The sequence below is a fragment of the Rousettus aegyptiacus genome, unplaced genomic scaffold (assembly GCF_014176215.1).
Source record: "Rousettus aegyptiacus isolate mRouAeg1 unplaced genomic scaffold, mRouAeg1.p scaffold_m13_p_1, whole genome shotgun sequence".
Lineage (NCBI taxonomy): Eukaryota > Metazoa > Chordata > Mammalia > Chiroptera > Pteropodidae > Rousettus > Rousettus aegyptiacus.
Window position 1 is genome coordinate 126,654,797 of NW_023416284.1, and position 21,919 is coordinate 126,676,715.

Consider the following 21,919-nt stretch of genomic DNA (forward strand, 5'->3'; position numbering starts at 1 on the left):
CCAGAACAGATTAGGTTCCAGATTTCTGAGTAAATTATCAAATTTCCTCTTTCTAAAACCTCCTCAAAATAAAAATTTTAAAAAGCTTATTCTTTATTCAGGAGAATTCTTATTTGTCCATTACACTTTCCTCTGGCCAAAGGATCATTACATCCTTTAGTGATTAGAAATATATGAGAAAGTGGATTTCTCAGAACCGCATACTCTAGTACGTTAGCTGGGATTTTGCAAAAACAGCAATCCTTGAGCATTTGATTTTGAGAACCATTAGGCAAAACAAAATTAAACATTTCTCTTCACTCAGCATTTGAGTTCTCAGAACTCTAACATACTATTGAGAAGAGGATGCATTATATATGAATTTATCATTTTTACATAACTAGAAAATATCTTTTTATAGCCCAAAAAGAGTTGAAGAGAATGCTGAAAGACCTTGCAAATGCGACTCTTAACACAGGGTAAAAAGTTCCTAAGTTGTTTGACGGTTTATAATAAAGACCAAAACCTGTAAGAATTAATTATCATTCTTTACTAGTAAATAGGATAAGGGTATCATTTTTTGAGGAGAAAAATTTTAAGGTCAAAACAAGATATATGCATCATCAGAGCCAAAACACTTAGTTAATTTCAAATGAAGAGAAGTTTGTGGCTAGGTTAAGAAGTAAAACAAAAGTCTAACAATGGGTTCTACACAAAACTTCAGGAAAGGACCTTTTAATTTCTGGTAATACAAAATAAAAAAGATCTCACAACAGAATGAGCTCAAAATTTGAAGCTATTCCTATCTTAAGAATTATTTATTGGAATAACTCTTACTTTTTTCAAAGCTAGGCTTATTGAGTACTAAGAAAATTCACAAAGTTCCAAAAAATTCAAAAGGGATGAATATTTTATAAGGATGTAAGTCAAATGACAATTTATAGACATAATTTCATGAATGCACCAAGTTTTCTTTTCCTAGGGGTGGCTCTATCAGATCATGAGTGAAAAGAGGTATATGATAGGTTAGTGGAAAAAAGGAGAATGTGGCTACAAGTGGGTCACATGGAGGCTGTAATTGGTATTTTGAAAGTTGGCAATGCTTACTTAAATCATAAGCATATGTGGAGTAAAGAAGTTCCTGCTATTCTTTTTCATATGAGCTGTATTAGTCACTATGTTTTCCCATAAGCTAATAACAATAACATTTTGTGGATTTTTTGGTTTCCAGGGGGGAATAAAAGGGTAAGATTTATATTTTCAAAAACTCAGTTAAGAAAACTTTTTCAACAAAAGAGAATATAGATTCAGAACGATGCTAGTTGTAAGTAAAATATCAACTATGGGACATTTCAAATTCTCCACATACCAAGCAATGTAATGACAATATGTAATATATGATGAAATATAACTTAAACCAAACCTTTCAACTTCATAATCAAATATAAGACAATAAGGACAACATTTTAAAATGTGGACATTATTAAACTAACTCATCAGATAGACTAAAGGACCCTACAGATATAAATATAAAGTATCCTTGACACCACAACACCAAATAAATAAATAAACAAATCCACAAAATTTACTTTGAAACAAGGGTATAGAAAAGTCTTATCACTGTCATGAAATCCTAACAGACAAGATGAAGGATTTTCTCCTGAAACATAAGATGCTACCTTAAATTTCACATTGTTATGTATTAAATTTATTAAAATAAAATTAATTTATTTCTATTATGGTGACATTGGTTAACGAAATCCAATAAGTTTCAAGTGTACTGATTTCAAATGCTATAGAAGATAATTTGTGTATAACATGTTTTAATTGTATCCAAACAAAATATTCTAGGCCTTAAAAGGGAAGTATAATGACAGATTTAAAAATAATAATAATAATAATTGAAATAGGAAAAGTTAAACAAAGGATATCAGGATTAATGTCGGGGGGACTAATATGTTATGCTTTCAAACATTCCTTTGGTTCTACATACCAGGGAAGCTGTGCTTTGCTCCTTTTAGGGGTAACTGCAAAGGCAGTGCAGTCAAATACTTGAGCCAGCTCCCTATATCCAAGGATTAGATTCACACCACTAAAGCCAAGATGAAGCATTCCTCTAAAATTGAGGACATATTTATCATGTATTTAACAGAATTAGTCGCTATTAACAGATTTAGCTTGTCTATATTTAATATAACTATATCTATTGCAAATAACTTTATACATCTATTGGATTTATATTGATATTTATATATCTATTTATAGAGTTAATTTTTACATGCAGGCTAATTCTATAAAAGTAATAAATAGCTCCTCAGAATAAAGGCAACAGATATAAGCTACAATATTAGTTTCAAATTATCTCTTTTAAAATATAAAATGAAAGTTTTAATATTCCTATGAGTACATCTTTTACAAAACCACAATCGAATATAAACAATGACTAAATATATAATATAGGAATGCTATATTTTTCTAGCTTTGATTCACAGGAACCTTTGTTTAAAGACTGCTCTTCAAGTTTTCCACTGTTATCAATTTTTTGGGTTTTTTTCATTTTTTTGTTACACTATTATCATTTTTAACAAAATATTTTAGAAGTTATAAAACTCTCAACCATTTCAAATTAAAACTTATATTTCCAAGAAAAAAATCCTAAAAGTTAAGGATTTGATCTTGTGATCAAAAAGAAAATTCCATGTTGAAAAGTTTTTCTTCTATGATGAAGCATTTTTTAATTTATAAAAAGTTAAAGGTTGATTTCTTTTATATTCAATTATAATAATGGAGATAGTTGATTCTAAAGTACCAAATCATGTAAAATCACTACCATTTTTGAAAGAAGATGTTATGTCTGCTGACAAGAATCTACTATATGTTATGTGTTCTAAAATGAAAGTATTATGACACCACCTCCACTGCTTCAATTAAGTCTTATTCTGCCAAGGCTTTTTACCATATTCACATGTGTGCCCTAGGGACCTTATTTGGTTAAGTGTCTGTTAGCATTAATGTAATGGCTGGGTGGAGAGCCAGAGGAGAGAAAGAGCAATTAGGGAGATCATTTTATAAACTATATAAATGCCTAACCAATGTACTATATGCTTGAACCTAAAAATAAAACAAAAAATTTTTTAAAGTGTCTGTTAACCCCTTCATGTCACAAATCCCATTTTTATAATAATAAAAAAGTAAGTATTCAGCAGAAAATTTTTAATTCTTACCTTGCTTGATTCACTGTTTTGTTTGGCCCTATTAAATCCTTCTTTCCTGAAACTCTTACCCTTTAGCCTCACTGTTACATTTTCAGCATCTAGCTCCTTTCCTCTGCTGTGCTAATACTCAGACACTGGTGTTTTCCAATGCTCTGTTAACACTAAAATATGGAGAATATAAAATTATTTTATGCTTACTACCTGACTTTTTAAATTTCCACTCTGACTTCTTTTACAAGAAGTTAAATTATCATCAAATTAAAAAAAAAAGGAATGGAAAGTACATGTTTATTAATTTGTTAACTGCAAAAAGTTCTATCACTAATATATTGCAACAGACTAATAACTTATATGCTATAGTTCTCTAGCTATAAATAAACTGTAAAGAACGTAAAGACTTTTAAAATGAATTCCAGCATATTAAGTCTTAAGACAGAGCTGTTTTGAAATAAACTGAATCTAACTTCAAAGAAATACTTAAGAGATGAATGATAGCATTCTCTCAAATACAATTTTTAATTATTTTGTGAACCTAATGATTAAAATAAGACCCGCCTCTTAGATATTTGTTATATCATCTTTTGTAAATAGAATTTTTATATTCTCATATTCATTCACTATAAAAGGCAGGATGTATAATGCCGATCATTTAACTATTATAACTTTCTTGCTAATGTGTGAAATTCAATGGCTTTTGAACCTGAGCATAAATCCTCCAATAGGCCTAACTCTCAGCTCCCACTTTAATCAGAATCAATCAGTAATTCAACATTAGCAAAAAGCATCTGAAAACCAACGCTCACATGTCCACCACAAGTATGTGAGCTTAACGTCATGGATAATTAATTACAGGTCAAGGAAGAGCAGAAGCTCAGGTAGCTTGAGGTAAGACAGAACACTATGGAATTTAAGGTATTACAACATAGGGAAAGGATTCATACAGGAAAAAGGCAAGGTTATAGCTTGGGCTGCCAAACAAAAAATGAGAACAAAAATAAGATTTAAAATTCAACTCAGTGTGCCAGAAAGCTTCCATATATTCTTGAACCTCCTACCATCTACACCCCAGACTCCTGAATGTAAGGTCAAGGTTTCCAGTCTGAGATACAAACAGCTTGGAAGTTGACACTTCAGTCATCACAACAGAACTAAGATTAACAAATTCAACATTAATAACTCTTCTACAACCAATAATGTTGCACCCCCCAAATGGAAAGACAAACAGGCAAATACACAGCTTACTGAAAGAAGAAGGCCAGAAAAAACCCTGCAATTAAAGCCGATATCTGTGCCAATGTGTTAAAAACTGTAACTGATGAATTGCTGGCAGCTCAGTGCAGACTAAACTGAGAGTTAAAAACTCCTAGGGGGCCCAGTCTTAGGGAGAATCCACTCACAGTTTTGCCTCCAAGAACCTTACCAGGTTATTCTCACTAGAAAGATTGGGGGGGGGGGGGGAAATTCCTTTAAGCTTCCCGCAGAAGGAAAGAAAAAGTAAGCATTTGAAATACAGTTAGAGTCCTCTATTCTCCTTAAAAAGGCTTTCAAATTAGGAGATGGGAAATACACATCTTAGGCTTGCTAAAAAACTGAGACCTAAACATAGGACTGTAACACGCTTCCACTCCCCTTACATCTTATTACTACCTCAACAGGGCTCCAGTAAAATAACAGGAGATAACAGGAGTTAAAGAACTGAAAGCTTCAGACTATTTAATGCGACTATGGGAAAATCCAAAGACAATGGGGAGACAAAAACAAAGAGAGTGAGAAAATTTTAGGTTCTAACCATACAACTACAGCAAACTGTAAATACAGCCTATTGGTCAGATAAACAAAAATCCTCACACTAAAGACCTATCTGCCTTAGTTCCCTTTACTCTGTATGTCATGTCCAGCTTTTAACAGTAAGTTACAAGGAAGTTAAAAGGTAAAAAAAAAATAAAAATAAAAAAAGGCAGTTTGAAAAGACAAGGCAAGCAACAGAACTAGATTCAGATATGGTGCAGATGTTCAAATAATTAGACCAGCAATTAAAAGTAACTATAATTAATATGCTAAAACGTCTAATAGAAAACATAGTAGACTACATGCAAGAACACATGGGTAACATAAACAGAGAGATGAAAACTCTAAGGAAGAATCAAAAAGTAACGCTTGAAATCAAAACCATAGTAACACAGATGAAGATTGCAGTTGAGGAGCTAATTAGTAAAATAGACATGGAAGGGGAAAAGATTAGTTGGCTTGAAAGAATGTCAACAGAAACTTCCAAAACTGAAATTCTCAGAGAAAAAGCACAGAATAGTCAATAACTGTAGGACAATTACAAAAGATATAACATACAAATAATGGATATACCAGAAAAAGAAGAAAGAAAAGAACAGAGGAAATATTTGAAGTAATAATGGTTAAGAATTTTTACAAAATTAATGACAGGCACCAAACCACATATCCAGGAAACTCAGAGAACACAAAGCCAGATAAATACTACCCCCAAATTTTTAATTAAATATATCATATTCAAAACACGGAAAATCAAAGACAAAGATAAAACACTGAAAGAAGCCAGAGTAGGGATGGGGGAGGAAACCTTATCTATAAAGGAAGAAGATTAAGGATTACATCAGATTTCTCTTCAAAGACCATGGAAACAAGAAAAAAGTAGAGTGAAATGTTTAAAGTGTTGAAAGAAAAAAACTGACCTAGAATTCTGTATCCAGCAAAATTATCCTTTAAAATTTAAGGTGGGATGCTTTCTCAGACAAACAAAAATTGAAGGAATTTGTCAACAGTAGACCTGACTTGCAAGAAATTATTTACAGAAAAGGAAAATGATATAGGCCAGAGATTTGTATCTACAGAAAGGAACAGTATTAGAGAAGAAATAAATGAAGGTAAAATAAAATAAATTTCTTTATCTTAATTGACATAACACATAATTTTCTTCAAAATAATGGTAACAATGTATATGGTGATTATAGCTTACTATAAGTGAAATGAATGATAGCAATGTTATAAGAGATAGCAAGGAGGAATTGGGAATATTCTGCTATAAGGTACCTCTACTACTCATGAAGCTATGTAGTCATTTGAAAGTGGATTTGTATTAGTTGTAAATGTATACTACAAATTCTAGGGCAACCACTACAAATATTTTTTAAAGAAGTATAATATAATAATATAAGAGAGAAAATATATCTAGGGTCAATATTTTTTACTTATATTAGTTAACTCCTTGGTTTTCCTTTACTTAGAGTTATCTGTAAGATGTGTCTTTTAGAACTTCATGTATTTCAAGTTCTGGCTCCTCTAGTTGCTCTGTCTTTTTGCTGCTCATGTTTTGGCAAGATGGTGAATAAGTTAAATAAACAAACAAAAAATCTGTCTACCATAGTGAAAGAACTGATCGAACAACCACATTGTCTAAACACATGGAAGTCTGACAGAATTTCTATAACCCTTGCCTCACCATGAACATGTGAACTGGGTACTAGTTGATATAAAAACTCTGCAGGTGAGTCTGATGATACTAGTAATAAAAATATACCTATATCTCTAGTGCATAGAACAATACCTGGCATATAGCAAGGATTCATTGTTTACTGAATGAATAAATGAATTGATGTTTAAAAAAAGGATATTTGATACATGTTGAGAAATAAAATTTTTAAAAATATTATTCGTCAACTTGCTTTAACATCTGTCGCACAAACAAAATGAAGTCTCTTATATTGGTGTGCATTTCTGAATTCTAACTTTAGAGAAATATTATGAGTATGCCTGGGAAACATCTTATATCTAGCACATTATGAGGTGTTGAGACCAGCTGTCTAAGTCTTTAAGCATAAAACATCTACTTGTCTCACCTGTGAAAAAATACTTCGAAAATTTTCCAGATACATATGCAGATTTAGGCAGCCTAACCCCACGATTAAAGCCAATTCCATGGAAATTTAATATAACTTTTCAAAATATCAAGGCATGATAGTGAATCAAAACAAATGAAGTGGAAAAATCTGCCCCTAATTTTAATTTCATATGGTTTGGCACTTACGCAACTAAACTAGTCTTTCCTTAAGTCAGAAGAGACAAGTGAGATAGGTCTTCTCTGACAACTCATCTCCCCCATGTTATTCATTAGGTACACTATTTCTTATATTCTCTTGCAGTATCCTAAACTCATTTCCACAGCAGGGCTTATTGAAAATGTCCGTCTATTTATCTCTCTCTCCAACTACACTGAGTTCCTCCAGAGCATTTAGCAAAATGAATGCCTAGTACATTTAGGTCCTCAATGTACATGCTGAATAAATAAATAATTCTAGGTACTCTAAATATTTTCTTTGACTCATTTTATAGAAATCATTGGTGTGATAGGAAATAGCTATAGAAGTCTGGGATAATTTCTCTCACTGTATATCAGTCAACAATGTTTGGATTTATTTATTTTTCCTTTACCTCACTATCATTTATTTGTTTGCCTGTATGGCAGTATAGCTTACCCAGAATAAAAACTTCGACTTAAACAACTACAAAAATACTGCTATGACTGTGAACCTACACTGAAGTGAACAGTCTCCTTAAGACCTGTTTGGTTATAGCATGCTCTTTTCCTACATATAGAATTATATAATGCTAACACCAACCAGACTATCAAATTTAAATGGCTATCTTTCTACTCAAAAAGATGTCTGGGAAAATTTTTTAACTCTCTAGACTGGTATTCCAACATTTAAAATTTCAGACAATCAATGATTTTCTTATATTTAATGGCAACCAATTCATATTAGAAGTATGAGATCATTCTAAAGAAAAATAAAATGACTCCCATTCTTTTTCAGTTTTTGCAAAAACAGCATATGAATTTTTATCGAGATGACATATAAATATCAACCTAAATTAAGATTAAATTTAAGAAAAGGCAAAAGAAATGTAGTGACTTCTAGTGCTTTAGCTGAATGAAATCTTATAAAGTGGAATATAATTTCAAAAGAAATCTATGTGTTTACAATTTAATATACATAATTGTGGAATATATTTTCTTGCTTTGTTTTTCTTAACATTATAATGTTAAGAATGAAAAATTGTGAATGGGAGTACAATCTATTATAAAACACAACAACCTAACCACTAAAGTATAATATATAATAGCCACTGAAAACTATTATGTGTCAAGGAATGTTTAAAACCAAGTAGACTGCTTTTTTCTGTTTTGTATTTTAACCTACAACAAAAAGCAGAAAAGTTTTAATTTTAGTTAACTACCAGTTTTAAATTTAAAAGATTAAAAATCTTAATGGGAACTATTTTGCAACCAGAGATAAATTGAATGTATTCAACAAATATTTACTGAGTGTTTCCTAGGAGTGGGGCTCTGGGGACATAGCTATGAACTAAACAGAAAAAAATCCTTGTCTTGTAGAGTTTATATTGTATTTATGGGAGACAGATAATAAGTAAATTATACTAAAGGTGATAAGCGTGATGGGTGTAATTTAAAACAGAATGATTCAGGCAAGGCTTGACTGAGAAGGTGACAAGTGAGTAAAGACTCCGAGGAGGGGAGGGAAAAGGAGAAAGGCCAGTAGGTTCAACACAACAGCAATGACAAAAAAACTGAGGTAGGAGTGCATCTGAAGTGGACAAGAAATGGCAAAAATTGTAATGCCCAGAATATGAAACTTCTATTGAATTCACATAAATTTCCTGTTTCGTTATAACTCAAACACCAAAGGTATTATCAAGCTATTCTGTTTGTTTAGGGAAGTTGTAATGTTTAGGGAAAGAGGAAAATGCACCATTTTCAAACACATCACCTAATTTTCCATAATTGCCTTTATACAGTTAAAGTATTGCTTATCTTCGTGGCTCCATGTTTAAAATTCAACCACAAGCTTATAGTTACTGTAATTCTATTTTCACCATTATATAGGAAACTGCATTATCAGATGTCTGAACTAAGAATGTGCTACAGACACCATGTTTTTTGCACTTGACATATTTGATAACATTCCTTTAAATCAGAAAGGAATGTAATATAATGATTAAGAGCATGAGTTCTGGAGCCAGACTATCTGAATTTGAATCTCAGCCCTGTCACTTACTAGTTGGGCAGCTACAGAAATTTACTTCTCTGTGTCTGTTTCTTATCTGAAAAATGGGAATAAATAATTGTAAGAATACCATAGAACTGTTCTAACAATTAAAAGTATGTAAAAGCACGTAGAACTGAGCCTGGAACATATTTTTTAAAATATACCAGCTGTTTTTATAGTTGTTGTCATTGTTATTAATATTGAAGGAACATATCTGGTGTGGTATTTTTGGAAGTGTCATAACCAAAATAAGAAGGAACTGTAATTCCTTAATTCTTAATATTTATTCTCTCTTGATGGCAACATAAAAGTCAAATCAATAAGATTTGAATGCATATCAAGTATTTCTTATTTTATTTTATTTTATTTTTTAAAATATTTTTCTTTTTTAAAGTTATTTTATTTATTTATTTGTTTGTTTTTATGGTGACATTAGTTAACAAAATCCAGTTTCAGCTATATATTTTAACGGTAAGGCATGAATATAGTTACATTGTATGTTCACCTTCCGTAGTTAGATTTCTTTCTGTCACCACATATTTGACCCCTTTTACCCCATCTACCTCTCCCTCTCCCCCTCCCCTCGACCCTCTGGTACCACTAGTTTATTGTCTATGTCCATAAGTATTTATTTATGTATTTTAATAGATATTTTTAAATGTAAAGAAAACAAGCAATCCATTCAAATTGAGTCATCTTCTGATAATTTCTAAATTAGAAGAAAATATGCCTTTTAATACTTAATATTTATGAGTGCTCAGTAGTGTATAAAAGGTATACTTAAAAGCAAATTCTTTTGCATTTTGTAACACTTAGGAGAAAAACACAAGCAAGAGATAAACTGAGGAGCAGGGTAGCTACTCTAAGGAAATTTAGTCCTTACCAAGCATAAAACACCTTTGAAAAACGTATAGTCATGTGTCAACTATTAACAGGGATACATTCTGGGAAATGAATGATTAGGTGATTTTCTCACTGGATGAACATTATAGAGTGCACTTACACAAACCTAGATAGCATAGTCTACCTGAACTATATGCCTATTTCTCTCAGGCTACAAATCTGTACAGCATGGTACTGTACAAAACAACATGAGCTCAAATCAAGCACAGCAAAAATGATGCAATCAAGAGACTTGGTAAACATGAGATGTATGAAGCTGCTACTGGTGTAATGGTTACAGTATACTGTTTTACAGTTAACTTCTTTTTATACATAGAAAAAGTACACTCTAAAATAACATTAAAAAGTATAGTAAGTACATAAACCAGTAACATAGTCCTTTATTATCAAGTATTATGTACTGTATGTAATTGTGTGTGCTACATTTTTATATGACTGGTAGCACAGTAAGTTTGCTAACACCAGCATCAACACAAACATGTGAGTATGATGGCTACAAAGACTATAACAGCCACAATGACTATGACATCACTAGGGGGTAGGAATTTTTCAGTTCCTTTATAACCTATCACTGCCAAGTCTATCACAATCCATCACTGCCAAAATCTCGTTATGTGGCACATGGAGGTATTTATATTAAAAGTTTCCTTATAGCCTCAAGTTGTTCTCTCTGTGTCTATAAATAGCCCTTGTGAAACATATCAAATCATTTTCAACTGTGCCAGTAAAAGCAGCTGAAAATGAATCAACATCAAATTAAATTGAAAAGTGAAAGTTCCTGTATTCAATTATAATATCATTGGGAACTTACTATTCCAAGCACTTTACATGGACTGTATATTTCATTTAGTCATAAAAATAAAAATATTTTAGTCTCTAACAATAATGAGATTTTACTAATCTTTAAAAATTTTTTCTATGGAATTACACCTATAAAAACTGTACTAACAATTTCTCTTCTATTGTGGTAAAAAACACATAACAGTAACATCAACAATTTTTAAGTGTACAACACAATTACAATTCAATAGTGTTAAGTACATTTACAGTGTTGTACAAGATCTCCAGAAATATTTTAATCTTGCAAAACTGAAACTCTATACCCATTAAACACTAAATCCCTCTTCCCTTTCCCCCCAGCCTTTGGCAACTACTTTCTACTTTCTGTTCCTATGATTTTGACTCCTTTAGACACTTCATATGAATGAACTCACACACTAATGATTTCTTATGGGAAGAATTTTATGTAGGCATAAAACTAAAGACTCAGTGCCTAGCATTTTAACCTGGACAAAAACGATGTTTTCTAAAATATACTAAATAGAAATAAATTGTGCCTGGGAAATCGACCTTGTGGAATGGGGCAAAGGAGTGAAACAGGAGAAGGGGAAAAGTCTATCATACTATATCTGCTTCTGGTCAGCTGTTTGCATTTATCCTCAATCTCCCTTTCGCCCAATTCCTATTTCCAAATAATATTTCCATCACATGAATTCTCCAGTGTCACTTTTATCACAAACACCACTAAAATGAACTAAACATTTTAATTATTCTCTCGCATTTTCTTGTAGCATTTTACTTGCTCTCTGTACACACGATGTTCAATAGCTGTAACTTCCACTAGGCAGAAGTTATAGGTCTGGAGTGATCCAAATATTGGAGTACTTTAGAGTTTAATTAATAAAACTAAAAAGATTAGAATCATTAGCTTTATAACCTCAAATACTTGTAACTAGAAAATAACATAAATCCTTGCTAATTAAATCATACCTTACATATGGGATATATGGTTAAATTTTTACTTCCTACACAAAAAATCCTTTTACCCTTGAAATGCATACATAATACTAAAGCTTGTCCAAAAACACTGAACAAATATAAAATCATGTTATGTATGTTTTGTTCATTTATGAAGTTATTAGTTTTATACTATAAAGCCATAGAGAGTAGGAACACTATTTCTTTATGGAATTTAGAATTAATTTCAAGTAATAATCCAAAACACATTCCCTTAAAGTTATATACAGTCTTCGGATACAACATTTCTGACATTCCAGAACTGTAAGATTTTACCTCAGCCCTCATTAAACAACCATTCGTTGAGCACCCATTATATGAGATGATAGGCATCATAAAGGAAAATGAAAAAAACCTAGCCCTTCACCTCTAGTATTTCAAGACTTAGTGCTCAGATAAATAAATTTAATTATAATTCATGTGATGCATGCCATTATGGTGTACCCATGCTACTGAAACATATAAGAAGCTTCTGTAATCTAGACTGGGATAGTCTACATATTTAAGCTGAGTTATGGAAGAAAAGCAAGAATTAAATAAACAAAAACAGTGGGGCAAGAAGGAAAAGTATGTTCAAAGACAGAGATGTGACAGAAGAGTGACATGTACAGGCAACTAAAACTAGGTATTTATAAATGATACAGTCATCCCCTCATATCCGCAAGGGGTATATGTTCCAAGACCTGCAGTGGATGCCTGAAACTGCACATAGTACTGAAATACGTGTACACACACACACACACACACACACACACACACACACACACTGTTTTTCCTATACATACACACCCATGATAAAGTTTAATTTGTAAGTTATGTGCAGTAATGGATGAATGATAATAAAATAGAACATAATAATATAGTGTAATGAAAGTTACATGAATATGATCTCTCTCCCCTTCCTCACTCCCTCCCTCCAGTAATTTTTATATTTTTCAGTCCAAAACTATACCTGAATCTGTGTAACCATTCATTACTGGCAGTAAATGGCTAGGTATCACTCATTTCAAGTGATCCCTTGTTAAAGTCTTATATCATTTAGGCTCCATGCTTTCTGAAGCAACACATTGCCATCAACAGAAACACATTTTCTGTTATATCTTCTACCCACAAATTTAATGCCTTTTCCATCTTAACCAAGCACTTCTCAGGTACTATGACCATAACTTTTGCAGCCTGAGGTGCAACAGCAAAACTAGCATTAATTTCTCTTTCTTTAACAATTTCAAAGATAGAAGATTTGTTCTTATTGTAGATCTTAGCAACCTCAGCATATGACCTTTTTCTTAAGAATTTTCACCTTTTCACTTAAAGGAAATACTTCACAGCTTATCTATGGCATATAAAAATTGCAGAATCACTACTCTTGTGCTGCGGGACCATTATCAAGTCAAATAAGGGTTACCTGAACTCAAGCACTGCAACGGTTGACCTGATAACCAAGATAGCTACTAAATGACTAACGAGCAGGGAACATATACAGCATGGAGACACTAGACAGAGGGATGATTTACATCCCTGAGCAGACAAAGGGAGATGGCATGAGATTTCATCATGCTACTCGGAATGGCGCAAAATTTTAAACTTATAAATTGCTTGTTGCTGGAATTTTCCATTTAATATTTTTGGACTATGATTAACTACAGGTAACTGAAAATGCATAATGCGAAAGTGCAGATAAGAAGGGACTACTGTGCAAAGGATACATGGAGGGGAAGAGGGTGGCAAGAGAAAAAGGCAAAGTGTATGAGCCAGATCAGACAAGAATTTAAATGTAGAAGGTGAAACAGTTAATAAAGGGGTAAGTTCGTGAAGACCTTACTATGATACAAAAAAAAACTACAAGTTACTGAAGGATTCTGGATGGTGCTAAAAATACAAAGTGGTCAAAGTCTAGGGAGGCTGGGATGTGGTTATTATAATGGAGTCAGGGCATGGATCAAGGGCAGAGGAATTGTCTGGATGGATTTAGTAATGAATCTGTTCTTGAGATAATGCACAGTAAACTATCAAGAAAGAAAAAAATTGTTATTTCAATTTATGCTCTGGAATAAATTGAGATGGTACTGAGATAGATGTTTTAAAAAGAAAGATAGTCAAGAACTGGCCTAGTTGATTGGCATAAATGGCTTATATAAGCCTAATCTCATTTTTAATCTTTGCAAGTTAATTCATTAGTTTTTAGTATCTTGTATTATCTTTTATTGAGGAAGTAATTTTTATTACGAACTTGCTTTGAAATTGACTATACAATTAATATGCAGCATAGGGAATATATTACAAGGCAAGTAAAAATCTTGCGTGAAAATTTTTGTCTTGAATTAACAGCTTGTCAACTGTCTTGAGCTCCTGATGAAATACATTTGGGCAAAATAAAGAAAAGCTGAAGTTTATGCAAAATGAAATAGTTTAAAATGTTGAATGAGAAGTTTATTCCTCTGGGTCAAGTATAATTACATGCTGTGATGATAAAACACTTTCAACGGACTCATAATGAGCACAGTTATCACTGAATTACTGAATTTTATGATATTCAGCCCTGAATGTTTAGCTTCTTCAGTACTTCAATAAAATCTTAAAGTTAGAACACTTTAGAGAATGTTTAATTCTAATCCATCCTGCCACTTAAGGAACAAATTGTTATATATTTAAGCACATCTGCCCATGCACTTAAAGTGACAGAGAGGTCACAAATAATACTAACAAAAACAACCAATACAACTACTGCTTGATTTTTACGTGCAAGCATTATGGTATATTTTACATACGCTATTTTATTTTATTTAATTCCAACTATTAAATGTTCTTTCTACATTAAACAAATTTTCCAGCCTATAACTTTTAATTAAGTGATTGACCCTAATCATCTTCCCTGGGGGGAAAATATAGTTATTATTTATAGCATTTAATAAAAGTAATCACAATAACCCTATGAAGTAAGTAGGCAGTTATTATCTTTCACATTTTTCAAGAGAGAAACTTAGCCTTAGGTAAGATAAATAACTTCCCACGGTTGCAAATATAATAGTTGACAGAGCCAAGGATGGATTTTAAAGCTCAGGTTTTACTTATCATATCCCCTGAGACATGGGCTTTGTATCCTGACAAAACCAGGTGGTGAGCTCCCTGAACTGAGAGTGAGATCCCCAACCGTGGAGAACTGACTGAAGTAAGAAATATCATTCTATGAGGCCTCTGAAGAAATGAACTGCAAACCTATCGTAGGGTACACCACTCCAAAATGTATGATAAAGCCTTTTTTTACTTGGATTTCTACATATCCCAATCTAACCATACCGGTTAGCAATAAATTTAACAGTTGCTTATTTGGTTTTCTATTCACAAATGTGGCTTTCTTTACCATGTATACTGTAAGACACAATATTATTTTGACTGAATATATATATAAAAAAAATGGGTTGCTATCTGTGGATGCCACACACAAAAAAGTCTAAAGAATTAATCATTATATTATAGTTAAATCAAAAGCAAGAGTTCACATTAATTTTCAACAAAAGTATCACAACTAAAGAAGTATAGTGACTTTGGCAACTAATTTCATAAAGAGATAATGATTAAAATTTATCTGATTTATATATATTAAGTCATTCCCTATTATTCTGTCATCAATTTCCTGCTTCCTTCACTGTATTTATCACAATTTCATTGTTTTATTTGATTATTTGCTTATTTGTTTATTGTTTTTCTCCTCCAGTAGAGAATAAGCTATTTGAAACACAGTGCCTAGCTTTCAAAAAATAAATGAATGAATCAAAACAATGAGAAAAAAATAGATGGTTTGGCATGATGTTTTTACTAGTTCCTGTTATGACATAGGTAGCTTAGGGCAACCTAATGTTTTGTTCCAATGGCTAAATTTCCAAACCAAATATATTATGCAAAAGCTAGCTTTTGTCATGTAGCTTGATAACAGAATATCAGAGATAGAGTCCATCCTACAGATTCCAGAACATGTCTTAATTACAAACCTTGAAGCATTTTTACTACTCAATTTTATCTTTATCTAAATGTCACTGTACTGAACCCTGTGATATTGCACTCAGATCTCCCGCTGTTGTCTTAAGGATTGCCTCAGCTGCAGGAAGTACTAATACACACACTTTTTCAGAGTGACCCACCACGTCCAATGATTAATAAAGGCTTGGCCATCTCAGCACAACTGAGGACAACTGGGAAAAGCCACTCTATCTCTAGAATTCCCTGTGGGGTCAGTGGAAAGTGTCATTGTTTCCATATCACAGCCCAATTTCTCCCTCTGCCCACTCCTATTTCCTTCCACAAGGGTTGATTTCCAGCGCACATTTTTTTAACACTAAAGTTATTTCCTAAGCTACTCCCCAGGTAACCTAATCTGTGGCAGTTAGTACCAGGAGTGGTCTAAGAAAGCAGGTAATAAGATGAGGCTTTGGAGCTGAATCACTTGCTGCCTGGCTGGCAATGAAGATCCCATCACTGGTGGCAGATGGAATACAGAGAACCCCTGGCACGAGGTGGCAGTCCCACTGTTAAAACTTTCACCAGAAGTGGGTAAGGATGGTATACCAGTGGAAAGAAACACTTTAGCTGGAATGATGTATCAGATGTTTGAGAAATAGTAACTATAAGGACAATGAGAAAATAATACAAAATGCTGAGGGAAAGTAATCGCTAGTGTGAAAGCCAGAGGATCTCCCTGGCAAATACAAAGTGTTCTCAGATCCTGTAGCTTCTGGACAGAGAAAGATGATGCCCAAGAACGGGAATTAATCATCAGAGTAGTCATAAACTCCAAAACTCTTAAGAAAAACAGATATGCTAAGCTAGGATCCTAGTTGAAAAGAATAGGATCCTGCCACATGGGTTGAGATTCCTGGTTTGATGCCTTCCAAATCTTGAATTTCCACTTTCCCAGAACTTTATGAACCCAAAAAAGTGGCCTGCCCCTTCTTTCTTGGGGATTATGTAGATAGACACTTCCCCATAAGACAAAAATGTGCCTCCTTAACTTCCATCTGTCTACCCTTACCTCCTCTCCAGACCTTTAGGCCTATATAATTGAGGTTATGTCACATTATAACCCACCCGGGACACACTAGGTCTCATAAAGGAAGAAAGAAACTATTCCGCAAAGGAACTGCAAGATCTAACTAGTTTATATTAGTGAGGAAAGTTAAATTCTGAGAATTTAATTCTCAGGTTAAATTCTGAGAATTTAATTCTCCGATTAAATTCTGAGGCTGTTTGATCAAAAAGGCCAGATTAGATAAGGGAGAGTCTAACGATTTGAGGACACGCTCCTGAGATGGAGAGTTAACAACCAGCAAGAATCTCAGCAGATGGTATAAACCGTTCTCAGAAACATGGACAAAGTAACAGCTCATATTCAGTATGACTGAAATATGAGAAATGGTGTGACAGATGGCAGAAGAGGGGATTACAAGACTCAGAGAGTACATTCTGGAGCGCATATGCTACATGAGGCCAGAAAAACCATTAGATGATTGTGCTCCACAGGGAGGCCCAAAAAACATACCATTTACCAAAGCCATAAAAAGATATGCTAGTGAGAAGACATCTACATTACTCAGTTACTCTTCTGAAAGAAGGACTCACCAGCATTAATAGCAATGCGAATGACAGAACCAGGTAAGGATCAGAAGTCATCAGAAGCCAGGTGACCACAATTATAAGAGTGGCAAGGATGGGTATATGTGTGAAGCAGACCCACAGTTACTGAGATAATTAATAAAATACATATCACTAAAGGCAAAATAGCTAAAAAGGCTACCACTCAATACGTACATTCAAAAGAAATCAGATGGATGAACACAAGGCTGAGGGTATTTGCTCCAATGAAATCACAATACCTTGCTCAATTTCCAAACCTGAGCTAATTTTCAGACCCAGAGCCCACTAATGGAAGAAAAGGCCTAATGTCCAGAGGGAAGAACCTTACAACCCCATGGCAAGAATACTAGGTAATAAGATCCTCAATCTTCTCCACCAGAAGGCCTTTTATTAAGGTAAATGCATTGGGGAGAAGGAATACCCAAACATTTAGAATTGACAGTGATACTAGGAGACCTGAAGTATGCTGTCCTTCTCATTAGAAGCATATGGAGGCCAGTAATAAAAGGAGTTCTTGGCAAGGTCTAGCACATAATGGGTCCACTGGGACCAGAGACCCACCTCGTGGTGATTCTTCAGTCACTAAATGTATAATTAGAATAGACATACTTGGTAAGTGCTGTTAACACCAATATCAAGTCTTTGGTCTATGAGGTAAGAGCTGTTAAGTGTAGAGAAAGTCAAGAGGAAGAATTTAAGACTGCCCCCATCTCAACCAAGACAATATAGTAAATAATAAACCCAACATAGTATTGGTTTGAGATAGGGGAGTGGCAGAAATTGTGTTCCTTTAAGGAACTAAATAGCATGCAGGGGTGGTGCCAATAGTTATCCAAGGCTGTTGGTGAGTCCAGGTTGCAGCGTGACTTCTCCCTTTATCCACTCTCATTTCTGTCCCCTCCCTTCAAAAGGGATTGATTCCAAGAACACTCCTTAATAACTCCTCCTCAGAATCTGATTCCTAGGTAATCCAACTTGCAACAATCATTTTCCACCTTGAAATTAAGTTCCATTTTCTTTTACAACAATGTTGGAATGATCTTCTGGACTACTTCCCAATATAATTGGGGAATGCTCGGTTTCACTTTTGAAAAACTTTTCACAAAGCAATATCATACTAGGAAGTAATTTTGAAAAAAAACTTTGGATTCTGCTCAGGGAAGAGCCCAGAAATATAAGTCCTGATTTACAGGTACTATCTGCATTTAAAATTATTGTTGACACTTATCAATCCCCCTTTCCATATCTTTAGGTTACCCCTCAATTCAACATTGAAAAAAGCTTTTCTGATTCTAGATTGACAAAGCACATTCAAAATTAGCTCATATCTCACTTTCTCCAGAAAGCTTTTCATTGATTCCAAATGGAATTATTTCTCTTTTTATTTCATCAGCAGTTAAGTACATATATGCTATATTCATAACTTGTTTAATAGCTTGTTTGTAAATATATTAAAGTTGTCTATATAGACTTTATTTACACAAATAGACAATAACAAATATGTTGAAAATTTCATTCTCCTTTTCTTTTATATAGCCTCATAGTATTCTCAACATAATCTCCTGATTAATGTCGCTACCTAGAAAGTTACAAATAATTTTAAAACCTTACATAAGTTTTACAGAGTAAGAAACTTAAAATTAAATATGAAAAACTATTAGCAATTAACTGTACTAAGCAATCTTGAATTTAAACCATATAGTTTCTCAACTGTTTCTATGAATAAGTTTAATTAATAAGTTAATAAATTATAATAATAAATGAATTAGGCATAGGTTTTTTAAAAGTAGTCCATACTAACTGGCAAATACACTCTGCATTAAAATCTTCAGTAATGAGAGATTCAATATATTTTATATATTATACAAGCTGATGAAAGTACTTCCTGCTGTTGTATACAACTTCTTAAAATTAAACCTTATATTAAAAAGAAACCAAAAGTATGCCTCTAGTTACAGTTGATTCTAGTGATGTTTATTTCTATGAAAAAAAAAAAAAAAGGAAATATATGTTTTTAAATAGTACATGGTTTCTGTGGTTATACAGTAAAAATGGGATGACTTTTACTGTGACAAAATTCTCCCAGAATATATTACTAAATTATGGTAGAAGTCTCTTCTTTGAAAGAAATAAACTGGAAAATTTTATAGTAGCAATAGGTCCGCAGTTAAATACTACTTAGACAAGGCGAAATATAGTACTGCATTTTAATCAAACACTGTATTTTTTAAAAATATTCATTCATTCATTCATTTAAACATTTTATTCATTTATTTTTTTCTATTTGTTTTTTCATTTTCCCCCTTCCCCTTCCACCTTCTTAATCACAGATTCATTGGGTGTCCTGGTCCTTGCTCCATTCCAGGCCCTATAGATTATACTAACTCATACTCACTTTTTCCTCTGCTTCTCCTACCACAAAAGGGTGAGATACACCCAGAAAAGACAATCACAGATCAGATTTTATCAGCAACCAGAAGCAAAGGACAGACTGCTAATAATCATAAAAAGGCTTGCCCAGGTAATTTAGTCACTGGCGATTGCCTCTTTCATTACAACCATGTATTCCAATAACCACAGGATCTAAAAATTCTTGTAGGAGAAAAGTATTTTCAGGGATAGCAACACAGATAACCTTTTCAGAGATAGACTCATAACGATATCTTCTGGCCAGTAGGAGTTATGAAGAAATATGTGGGTGTATTTCATTTAAGTCGCTTCTAATTATTAAACATACTGCACCAAACTTGGACATTTATACTTTATTATGTTAGGTTATCTTTAAATTTTTGAATTTCAACTCAAATATAGATAAAATAAATATTATACATACTTGGAAGAAACTGCCTCCATGAATTCATCCAGAAAACGGTCATATTCAGGACCTCTCACTCTTCTCTGCCGGAGTCCAATGTACAATGGATCTTTAAGTAACTCCTATTTAAAAAAAGTTACCAGAGATATAGAAATAACTAAAGGCAAGTCATTTACTTGTTCTAGGCCTCAGTTTCCTCATCTATATAATAAAAATAGAAATGGAAATCAAATCTTGCCAAACTGCTTCAGAATTAACAGAGAGTAAACATTTAGTATTACATAGAATATATCTACAGTATTCATATGCTAAATAAGAAATACAATTGCTAAACATTAAAAATGTTCTGCCTTATTCTGGAGAAAAGAAAAGAAAGGAAAAAAAAAAGAAAAGAAAAGAAAAGAAAAGAAAAAAGAAATGGTAATCTCAGTGGTGCTAATTAGAAAAGCTCAGTTCAGATTTAATGGGCAAAATTTATCACATAGAAAAATAATATTAGTTTTTGAAGTACTATATTAACTTAGGAAATGGAAAAGGAGCAAGTCCTTTCTTAATTTTTTTTTTGTTTCTAAAAGCAAAATCATCAACTAACATTTTGATTATACCAATAATATTATATGTTAAAAATAAATTTTTTAGCTTTGACTAAAGTTTTTCTTAAACTTTATAAACTTTACATAGTTAAGATTATTTTAAATGATATATGAGACAAAATTGCTCTGCTCAAGATTTACTATATGCAATGTTATTGTTTTTTTATTAAATCATTTTTTAATTGAAGTATAATTTACACAGAGTAAAATGCATCCATTGATAACAAAAGCTCCCAGTAAACTAGGCACAAAAAGGAACTTCTTCAATCTAATAAAGGGCATCTGTAAAAACCCCACAGCTAACAACATATTTAATAGGAAAATTGAATGTTATTCCCTTAAAACTGGAAACAAGACCAGGATATTTACACTCACTACTTCAACTCAATACTACACTGAAGGCCTTAGCCATTACAATAAGGCAAGAAAAAGAAACAATAGGAATATAGATTGAAAATGAAGAAGTAAACTTTTTGTACATACATGATCATGCACATGGAAAATACAAAAGAATCTAGAAAAAATTCACTAGAAAAACTGTTAATTTAACATGAGTACAGAACATAATGTCAATCAATATATACAAATCAAATGTATCTTTATACACCAGCAACAAACAACTAGAAATGAAATAAAATATAAAACTCCATTTACAATAGCATTCCAAAACATGAAATTCATAGGGCCATATTTAACAAAATATGTATAAGCCCTGTACACTAAAAAGTATAAAATATCATTAAAAGAAATTTTAAAAGACAAACTTCTTTTGCACACTGGAAAAAGATGGCAGTCTATGCCAGTAATAGTGAAACAATTAACAAAATTGTCACCTTCAGAATTCTATAATAGAGAAAATGTTAATCTAATGAATTTGTAAATCTTGCTAAA

At 32.6% G+C, this 21,919-nt stretch overlaps 1 protein-coding gene across 1 annotated transcript in view; it reads right to left on the reverse strand.

Annotated features, from left to right (window-relative positions):
• Positions 1–21,919, reverse strand: part of ME1 (malic enzyme 1) — a 143,274-nt gene that overhangs the window by 53,406 nt on the left and 67,949 nt on the right. The window contains exon 6 of the mRNA XM_016118648.2: positions 20,454–20,557. Coding sequence (XP_015974134.2) covers positions 20,454–20,557 — 104 coding nt within the window. The remainder of the gene's footprint in view (positions 1–20,453; positions 20,558–21,919) is intronic.